We start from the raw sequence: 11,069 nt of genomic DNA, 5'->3' as shown, positions 1-11,069 counted from the left end.
TAATATTCAACCTAGTAATATAGAACCCAGTAATATTCAACCCAGCAACGATGTGTGTTGGAGTGATGATGAAGAAAGGGAAGGAGAAGAAGTAGTAACAAGGAATGATGAGTTACTGGATGATACGGATGGTGAGATTGAAGAATTACCTGACGCCACTCAAGAGCAGCCGGCAGATCATGTGGCTGTTGGTAATGAAGTCACGGGTGAGGATAGATCAGAAAGTGAGATGGGTAAAGGAAAACGTCAGAAAATTCCTTCGAGTAGGCTCAAGGGTTTTGTGAGGCACACAGTAAGAGAAAATACTCTACCCCATGCTCAATCTACACAATCATCGTCCTCAGGTACGCCTTATCCTTTGACATATTATGTTAGTTGTGATAGATTTTCTACAGTGCATAAAAATTATCTTGCGGCTATAACTGCGAAGTCTGAGCCTAAAAGTTTCAGAGAAGCAATGAAGCATCCAGGATGGAGGAAAGCAATGGCGGCAAAAATAAGAGCTCTGGAAGAACAGGGAACATGGGAACTGACGGAATTACCGCCGGGAAAGAAGGCACTGGGAAGTAAGTGGATTTACACAGAAAAGTATGATGAGAATGGACATTTGGTCAGATTAAAGGCAAGACTGGTGATCTTTGGAAATCATCAAGTTGAAGGATTGGATTGCAGTGAGACGTTTGCTCCAGTAGCAAATATGACAATTGTTCGTATGTTTCTGGTGGTTGCTGCTGCTAAAAAGTGGGAAGTGCATCAGATGGATGTACATAATGCTTTTCTTCATGGAGATTTGGAGGAAGAAGTATATATGAAGATACCGCCTGGTTTTTCTAAAGGTAATCCTAATATGGTGTGTAGGATGAAGAAATCGTTATATGGCCTAAAATAGGCTCCACAGTGTTGGTTCGCAAAATTGTCAACAACATTGAAGAATTATGGTTTTCGTCAATCATACTCAGATTATTCTCTTTTCACTATGATTAAGGGTAAGATGCAACTGAATGTGTTGGTGTATGTTGATGATTTGATTATTGCAGGTAATGATCTAGATGCTCTTAAACAATTTAAGACATACTTGGGTCAATGCTTTAAGATGAAAGATTTGGGAAGATTGAAATACTTCCTTGGTTTGGAAGTGGTTACGTATGCCAGAGAAAATATGCATTGGATATTATATTGGAAACGGGTTTATTAGGTGCAAAACCTGCAGAGTTTCCAATGGAAACGAATCATCGTCTTGCTTTGACAAAAGGTGATTTGCTTAATGATGTGGAGAAGTATAGGAGATTAGTTGGTCGACTGATTTATTTGTCAGTCACCAGACCGGATTTAGCATATTCAGTTCATATTTTGTCCCAGTTTATGCAAAGACCGAGAAGAGAACATTGGGAGGCAGCACTACGTGTGGTTCGGTATTTAAAGAAGAATCCTGGACAAGGAATTCTGTTGCGCTCTGATAATAATCTAAATTTGAAAGGTTGGTGTGATTCGGATTGGGCGAGTTTCCCTTTAACTAGGCTTTCTTTGACAGGATGGTTTGTTCTTCTTGGAGATTCGCCTGTGTCTTGGAAGACTAAGAAGCAATATACTGTTTCTCGCAGCTCAGCTGAAGCAGAATATCGTTCCATGCCGGCAGCTACATGTGAATTAAAATGGTTAAAGCAATTACTTGGAGATTTGGGAGTATTTCATACACAAGGAATGAGACTTCTTTGTGATAGTCAATCAGCGTTGTATATTGCTCATAACCCAGTTTTTCACGAACGCACCAAGCATATAGAAGTGGATTGTCATCTGGTCAGGGATGCTATCGTAAGGAAGATTATATCACCCTCTTATACTCCAACAACAGTGCAATTGGCGGATATTTTTACTAAATCATTATGGAAAGCTCAGTTTAATGGTCTTTTGTCCGAGATGGGCATTTGTGACCTACATGCTCCGTCTTGAGGGAGGGTATTAAGATGTATGTGGCATATGGGTTTGAGACTCATATAGTCAGTTCACGGACAAAGACCCATAGGGTCAGTTCATTGATAAAGACCCACAGGGTCAGTTGCTAAATTGAGACCCTATAGACGATCTTAATCAGGTCGGTCTTAGGAAACCCGATAGGTTACAAGTCTTGAGTCCCAAGTATTATTCTTGTATAAATATGAGTTTGATGAATGAGAAAGCTAAGGCAAATTATTATACCAATTCTTGACAGATACCCTAGCATCAGCATTAGTGTAAGCATGACCTCTTTCCTTTGAAAGTGTTGAGAGCCGTGCCAAAGCCTTTGTGTAAGCATCGCCCAACTGATCATGATGCAAAAGAGGGCGAGAATCAGTACCTACAGCTGCAATTCTGGTAGCCAAAGCTTCCAATGGCACATCTAACCAAACAGTGATTCCATGCTTCTTCATGTATTTCCAGTTGATCGGCCTAATAGCTGCACCACCCCCGGTGGCAACAACTAGTCGATGCATCAAAGACAAGTCCAGCAATACCTCAGTCTCATTATCTCTGAAGAAAATATCACTATGTTCCTTGAAGATTTGTGCAACAGAAGCCACACCCACAGCCTGCTCCACCAAATTGTCACCGTCAAAGAAAGAATAACCAAGTACTTCTGATAAAATCTTCCCAACTGTTGTTTTACCAGAACCCATCATTCCAACAAGATATATGCAACGTCCAGTTATGTAGGGGGCAACCTCTTGTGCCGTCTCCATACCCGCGATCACGTAGTAATTAATTTGCACCAGAAGATGATACCGCACAGTCAAAAACAAGGTTTGGGGACTGATCGTAACTTAACAGAAACAATTTCTGGAAATCAGCTCCGGGGTCCGGATCATATAAGAATCCTTCTGTTTCGATATAAATACTATGAAATTTATGATAAAGTGGTTGGAGTTTATTATAAGCCCGGATTCTTAGGCGTACAAGGAAATCTCCCACCCGCAAAAGTGCATTCGGAAATGGACAACACCACAATTCGAACCGGTAACTTCAGTTTCCGGACCATGGATGGCTAATGGTTACGCACTTAGGTGGAGAAGTCGTCCATGCGCCATATATATGGGGTTCGTGTTTTCTATTTTTGGTGAATGATCTCATCAGTCTCTAATTGCTGAACAATGCTCGACGGACTCACCCACCTTTACCAAAATTTAGCTTGATTTGTTAATCAATGAGTACTGTGTAGTAGTGGCTGAAACGAGAACCGTCCGTACCCACACATAAACCATGAACTATCGGTGTGAAGAACTCTGACGAAGGGCCTTACACTGCGCAAAAGCTGCCTACTTATGGATAACAACTAAACGAGATTGACCCAACCAATGAACGAAAGGACCATTTCAGCTGTATGTATATAACTTCCACATCTGAGGTGCACCTCTTAAACCATCGGTCCTCTAACCTTTTTATTGCTTCGTGTATTCATTCATACATGTCATGATACGTCTGAGGTGCACCTCTTAAACCATCGGTCCTCTAACCTTTTTATTGCTTCGTGTATTCATTCAAACATTTTTGCGTTTGAGATCCGTAAGATGTTCTTACACCACCGGATTTCTAATTGGGGGGACAAAATATCATTTACCTTTGGAACTTTGTTAGGTGGTCCCAAGTTAGTTTGGCCCTTTGGAAAAACGCCTTTACTGTTTGGTCCATAATTATTTAAAAATATTAAATGTACAAAAATATCCTTCCGTGTTAATTTCTATTTATTTTTTTGTAGCAGTTCATTCTTCAAAATGAACTCATGTTAATTTCTACTTATTTTTTCAGAAATCGCCTAAAAACCAGAGTTCATTCCAGAAATGACTAGAGTTCATTCCAGAAATGAACTTCATATAAAAACCTAAAAAACCAGAGTTCATTCCAGAAATGAACTCCATATAAAAGCCTAAAAAAAACCAGAGTTCATTCCAGAAATGAACTCCATATAAAAACCTAAAAAAATAGAGTTCATTCCACAAATGAACTCTATATAAAAACCTAAAAAGACAGAGTTCATTCCAGAAATGAACTCCATATAAAAACCTAAAAAAACAAAATTCATTCCAGAAATGAACTCCATATAAAAACCAAAAAAAAAAAAAAACAGAGTTCATTTCTGAAATGAACTGCAGTAGCATCATCTTCAACAACATCAAAACTTCATCTTTAACACGAGCAACAAAATCAAGATCAAGATCTTCAACATTAAAATCAAAAAAATACATCCAAATAACATAAAAATCTTCATAGCCTTCATCATATTCATCGTCTCCATCATCTTCAACAAAAGCAGCAGCAGCAGAGAAGAAAGAAACACCAAATCATCGTCGTCTTCATCATCCCCATCTTCTTCAACAGCAGCAGCAACAACAAAATGACGAAGAAACAAAAACATATATGTTGTCTTCATCATCTTCATCATCATCTTCAACATCAGCAGTAGCTACATAGAAGAAAAAACCAAAAAATTATCATCCTTCTTCATCGTTTTCATGAGCATCAAAAGAAAAAAGAAAAGAAAAATGGAGAGAGAAACTAGATCTGAAAAAAGAAGGAGAGAGAAAGTAAATCTGATATAAGATATTTTCTATTGACTTTTTCTACATATATGATCCCAAAAGGGTATTTCTGCCACTACCTAGTGACAATTACATCATCCATGACGCCACCCTAGGACCAAACCATATTTTTTAGGACTAAACTATAATATATTTTACCAAAAAGGACTAACCAGACAGTTGACTCAGTCAACTGGACTAGATTCATCATAATATATTATTTATAAGACTATTAGGTATTTCCTACATAAATAAATCGGTGCTCCTATTAGAAGCCATGATCGGAGATTTGTGTCCTTAGATTAGTCAACGGTGTATTTATAGGCTTTCTAATAGCAACTGCAGTCATGAGTCATTACGAAGCTAATAACAAAGCTATTTAGGTTGTTTTATTTTTATTATACAGAAATTCTTAGCAGATCTCGAGAAAAATAAGGGAAAAACCGCCCCTTTCACTTATCTTGACATGGTGGCCCCAAAAGGGGCCTCATGCTAACTCCCAGGGACGTCGGGTCCTCAGTTGTGTGAGATGGGCGGTTTTGCCCTTGTTTTTCTCACGGTCTGTGCAGAATGATTGTTTGTTATAAAAGTGTTTGTTTTTTTGTATTGTTTTTAAAACATATAAAATATTATTTTTTTGTGCATCGTGGTGCTGTGCTGTGCTGTGTAAAAAAAGCAGTTGAGTGTTTCGTAAAGTATTAACTAAAATTTAAAGCTATTTAAAAATATAAAAAAATTGTATTTGGTAGATATAAGGTTCAACTATTATTTTTGCAGCAAATGACAAAAACAGAAATATCTTATTTAATAGCTTATGTATTTGGTTTTTTTTTTCCAAACACAGTTTTATAAGTGGATTTAAAAGTGCATTTGGAAAAAAAAAGACGCTTAGCTTTTAGCTTTAGCTTTGGTTTTCCGACTAAGACGCAATGGTCGAAGAATAGCGTCACTCAAACACTAATAATAAATCCTTCTAAAAAAAGTTTTTTCGACAGAAATCCTCCTAAAATCAAAAGCTAGTGCCTTTTACTCTCGGATGCTTATAGCAATTAACAGCGTCTCATTCCCGAACGCGACTTATATAATTAAGCTTCTGTCTCTGAAATTTCCTGATCCTACATCCAGTTGCGGACGCACATCATGATACCATCTAGCATATTTAGCGGTTGCTAAACCTGGTTGTCATATTTTGCGTTAGCTTTTTAGCTTCTATTAGCTATGTGGCTTTCTAGCTCCCCTCGTTGCGTTTTTTCTTCCTTTTTTTTCCTGCCAGATTTTAACAACATGAGCACGGTTGTTCTAGGGACAAAGAAACTTAAGAAAATAACAAATGAGAGACCATATCAGTAACAAGAAATGAAAATATTTTTAGAGGCGAGTAATAAGAGTATTTGTTTCACAACAAGGATTGTTTCGCTTCTAAAAATCATTTTAAGAATTTAATTTCCAAAATAAACTTTTGACTTCGTAAAATCGGAAAGCATTTCAACCACCCATTAATCTTAAGAGTGGTAAAACGGCGTAAGAATGCAAAGTGCGACCGAAAATGATTTGTATACTGTTGGAGAACTAGGAATTACTGGCTAGTCCAGGAATGAGGGAATTGGTTACTGGCTAGTCCACTCCCAGAATTGATTTATCCTCTGGTCCAAAAACATGTTTTTGGACCAGAAACTTTATCCCCTAATCCATCCACGTGCGGTTTACACAAGACCAGTTTTCAAATATTCCCAACATACTCTTCTGCAACTTAAAGTGAAGAACAGAAAACCAAATCAGTTTCTTTCCTCTTTTTTTCTTCTCAGATCGGTTTCTCTCAATTTCTGGTACTGTTTTTCAATCATCTTCATCTGAGCTTCGAATTAGGTTCTTCTGTGTTTCGAATTAAGTCATCTGAGCTTCGAACCAAGGTATTTATCCTTTCAATCATCCTCTTCTGCTGCTGTTCTAGAAATCTTGATGAATAATTAGGTTTATTCTGATCTGATTTCTATCAGGATAATTGTATATGATGTACATTGTTATCTTTTTATGATTTCGTTTTATGATTCCTGTTTTATGATGATTTACAATGTCAATTCAGTTTCGAAGTAATTTTCGTTCGTTTTTTAAGTAATTTTCGTGATTTTTGTGTGTTTCAATTAGGTATTTGAGCTTCGAATTAGGTTTATCTCAGATTTGAACAAGGTATGATTTCTTTTTATGATTTCTGTTCTGTTTTTTGTAATCTGATTTTTTGTATTTTCTACGTTTTCTGTTGCTGTTCTGTTTAGTTTTCATTAGACAGATCTTGTAGTATGTATTACCAATACGTACTGCATATAGCGTGCTCTTTTTTCATTCTGCAGTAGATGCCAATACATATGAATATGAGTCAGTACATGTCAATACGTCCTGCATATAGCATGCTCTTTTTTCATCCTGCAGTAGATGCCAATACATATCAATATGAGTCAGTACATGTCAAGACGTACTGCTTATAGCATGTCAATACAAAGACTCTTTTTGTTTCATCTCAGTACATGTCATTTTTTACAGGGTTAACATGTCTGACGTTGCTCCCAAACCAGACTTCTCCATCTATTCTCATGTATACCATAAGCAATATCATTTTGCATATGAGGTTACATCGTTTTCAACTTTAGAGGATTTGAAATTTTGCATCTGTAATATGTGGAGCTGGTTGACTCCATCGACTATTCTGGTTAACTATTTCCAGAATCAAGCGATAGTTCCTATTCTTGCCGATGTAACACTCCAGGGCATCTCTGCATTACATTCTTCAAAGCAATCAGCTTTCTTTGATTTGCACGTGGATGTAATTTCAAATGGCGCATCTAGGCGTATGGAAGTTAACAGTAATGCAGACTTAGTTGTCAGTGCAAAGAATAGTTATTTGAAAGAAGGTAAAGAAGCCCCAGGAGTGTTTTTTTCAGATGGTTGGGATAAGATTTTTGATGATACAGATCAATTATTCTATGATGGAGTTGATGTCGTACGTATAGCATGCCAAAAATACTGCATGAGAACTGGATATGAGGTAATTAAGAAGAAGAATGACCTTGAGAGATTCACCGCCGTATGTAGTGTGAAAGGTTGTTCATGGAAGCTTCACCCAACTGCCATTGGTAGTTCTACTGATGTTTTTAAGATAAAGGAATATGTGGGAGGGAACACCTATGGCGGTGGTTATATGTTGAAGAATCCAAGAGTTACAATAAAACTCATGAACAGTCTAATTCATGAGATGGTCAGGCACAACCCTCACATAACACCAGCAGAGATCATAGATTATCTTAAAGTTGGTGGTGGCATTGAAATCCAGTATCACCACGCATATCATGCAATTGAGTTGTCGCATAAACAGATTTTTGGTAATGATGTGAAGTCGTACACTGATCTTGCTTGGTGGGTGAATGTTGTTAAGGAAACAAACCCTGGGTCATTTATTGATTTCGATTTCAATGATGCTACAAAAAGATTCAATATACTTTTTGTTTGCTTTGGATCTTGTATAGAGGGATATAAACTATGTCGTCCCATGATTTTCTGTGACTGTACATTTCTCACTGGGACTTTTAAAGGAGGTCTCATGGCAGCAACATGTATTAATGGCAATCAAGGTAACTGGTTCTTTTTTTTTTTATATATGTAGTGTCTGGTAGTTAGATCACTCATATTGACCTTACTTCACTATCTGACAATGAGTATTGACCATACTACATACTACATATTGACCTTACTGAGCATGAGATAAACCATACTGCATGTGAAAATGTAGTGTCAATCAGTTGCTTAACATGTTATTATGTAGTGTTAGGTTTTCACATATCAACAAAGAGGTAAACCAACTGCATGTCAATATGTAGTGTCAATATTAGTTGCTTAACATAACTAGTAATTCCTTTTTGCAGGATTTTATCCACTTGCGTTTGCTTTAGTACCTGGTGAAGACAATATCAGCTGGGAATGGTTTTTCAAGAAACTGAAGGAGGCTTTGAATGATGATCGCCCAATCACTTTTATGACTGACCGAGGTGAAGGGTTGGTTAAATATATTCCCAAAGAGTTTCCTGATTCTTATCAAAGATATTGTTACTTCCATTTGGACAAAAACTTACCTATCGCAAAGTCTGACGAAAAGTATAAGGAAGTGACTGATGCTTTCCGAAAGGCGACATATGCTCTTTCTCCTGCAACATACGAGGAAGGTCTTCAAGAAATGGTTAATTTGGGAAGGCCTTCTGTTGCTTACTACTGCCGCAACATTCCAAAAGAAAAGTGGTCCAGTGCTTTCTTCAAGGGCTGCAGTTATGGTTACACTTCATCTAGCGTTGTTGAATCGTTCAATAGCTGGATTAACAAAGAGAAGAAATTACCTGCGTGTGCGTTCGTTGACTCGGTCAGGTTTGTATCAGTTTCCTTAGTCACAATACAATCTTATATTAGTTTTCTTTTTGTAACAGTATTAGCATATATGTTCTGTTAATCTACGTATATTTTTAGTATAACAGACTTGCTATCCCCTTGTCGTGTAGGATACGTATGATGGAAATGATGTCAGAACGTCGTGAATAGAGTCTCTTGATGGACCCAGAACTGCTAACCCCTACGTATCAAGCCTTGCTTGAACTACACATCCAAATTGATCGTCCCTGGAAAGTTAGCCAGTCAGATGCTAATCGTTATGAAGTGCATTCTCCAAGGTTAGCGTTTACCCCTAATCTCTATCATCTGAATGTTATTTACTTTCTCTTTCTTTTTTTTAAGTACCATGTTTCTGTGAGAACATATAAATATGTACTGTGTATATTAGGTGTACTAAAAAATAACATATGAATATGTACTGTGCAGATCTCATATGGTAGATCTAGAGAGAAAAACTTGTACTTGCCAACGATGGCGCGTTTATGGTTTTCCATGCTCTCACGCTACTGCAGCTGTTACTAGATCTGGAGGAAGGATTCTTGATTACGTTGAAGATTATTTCAAAGTTACCACTTTTCGTAAGCTATATTCAATACCTATTAGACCCGTTCCTAACCACGACAGGTATGTGTCTTTAATCAGTACATTTTCATATTTTTCATAACAATATGTAATGGTAGATACCACTTACACATGTAATAGCAATTGAAACTGTCAACATAAACCTACTTACATATGGATGTTACATACTGATATGTAATGGTAGATACCACTACATTTTTTTATATTTGTTTTTCAGGAACAATATACCGCGTACATATTCATATGTAGTTGTGGTTCATTCCATTTATATGATACTGTTTTTTCTCACAGGCCCGATGAGTATCACGTAGATGATATCGTTCTCCCATCAGAAGTAATTAGGTCTCCACCAGGCAGGAAAAAGGGGAAACGTATTAAGTCTGCATATGAGACTAGTAGAAAATCTGTCAAGTGTTCAAACTGTAATTTGAAGACTCATCACAACAAGGCAACATGCAATCTTATCCGACAGTATGAACTTTCTGAAGAATGATTTTGTGTCAGGTATGTATTTCCGTCAGATACATATTAATGTCTTAATTAAGTAAGTTTGATACAATACAATGTACTTTTAAGCAAGTAGTGTTCTGATTTCTCTTTTTCTTTTATCACAGGCTTGAACGTGCAGCAGAATGTTATATCGATGATGTTGCCAGATTCCTTTTCCACAATTCTTTCCTCTAGCCCTTGTTCTATTCTACCGTTTTTCTTTTTGATTTTGTCAGTACCAACTGAGTTTGGTTAATAAGTATTTCATTTACAGTACATACATTACAAGTGTACTGAAAATACTGTTTTTGTTGTTTCTTAGAACATCTTTTGGTTTTTGAAACATTATAAGTCTATCAAAATGTAGTTATTGTAGTTATTTTCGAATAATGAAATATGTTGTTAAGTCAATCAAAATGTCAGTATCTATCACCAGTAGTGAAGTATTTACATACTGAAATTACATGTCAGTATTGTAGTGTTAGTATCTACCACTACATACTGATATGTAGTGGTTGTAGTTTAACCATACTAGATGTTTGTAACAAGAAAACAATTAAATATGTACTGGTTTGTGGTTTAACCATCTTCCACTAAGATTATTTAGAACATATTTTGGTTTTCCAGCTGATTCACCATCTTCATGGGGGTCGAGGGGGCAGCGCCCCCTCGTATCAACAACACAAAATCATGTTTAAGTAACACAATTGAAATATCACTACATTAAAGTTAAACCCAAATTCAAATTAAAAATCACTACATATTAGATATATGTTTTTGAACATTCTTGAACTCATGAAATGAAATGAAACCAAGAATAAAAAGAAAAGAAAATAGGTAAATAGTGATATGTACTGTCAGATTACTTTTAGCAAGTAAGACTATTTTTGTGTCATCTGCCAACTGATTTCTGGTGGAGATGCTTTCAGCAATTTTCATGCTAACGGGACCCTTTTGTTACGAATCTTCACTTGCACTTCTTCATCATCTCCCAAAGGCACTCCCACATATTTTCTTTTT

General features: G+C 36.7%; 1 protein-coding gene across 1 annotated transcript; it reads right to left on the bottom strand.

Moving 5' to 3' along the window:
* Window positions 1-2,177: 2,177 nt before the first annotated feature.
* Window positions 2,178-2,717, bottom strand: LOC113360681 (shikimate kinase 3, chloroplastic-like). Its single transcript, XM_026604163.1, has one exon. The coding sequence runs from the start codon at window positions 2,715-2,717 to the stop codon at window positions 2,178-2,180; it is 540 nt and encodes a 179-aa protein (XP_026459948.1).
* Between the last annotated feature and the right edge of the window lie 8,352 nt (window positions 2,718-11,069).

The sequence above is a fragment of the Papaver somniferum genome, chromosome 3 (genome assembly GCF_003573695.1).
Source record: "Papaver somniferum cultivar HN1 chromosome 3, ASM357369v1, whole genome shotgun sequence".
Lineage (NCBI taxonomy): Eukaryota > Viridiplantae > Streptophyta > Magnoliopsida > Ranunculales > Papaveraceae > Papaver > Papaver somniferum.
Note: the sequence above shows the minus strand (reverse complement) of the source record. Positions and strands in the feature narration are given on the sequence as shown.

What these genes read in the sequence shown, in the direction of transcription:
- LOC113360681 (XM_026604163.1), bottom strand. Translation starts at nt 2,717, where the DNA reads ATGGAGACGGCACAAGAGGTTGCCCCCTACATAACTGGACGTTGCATA.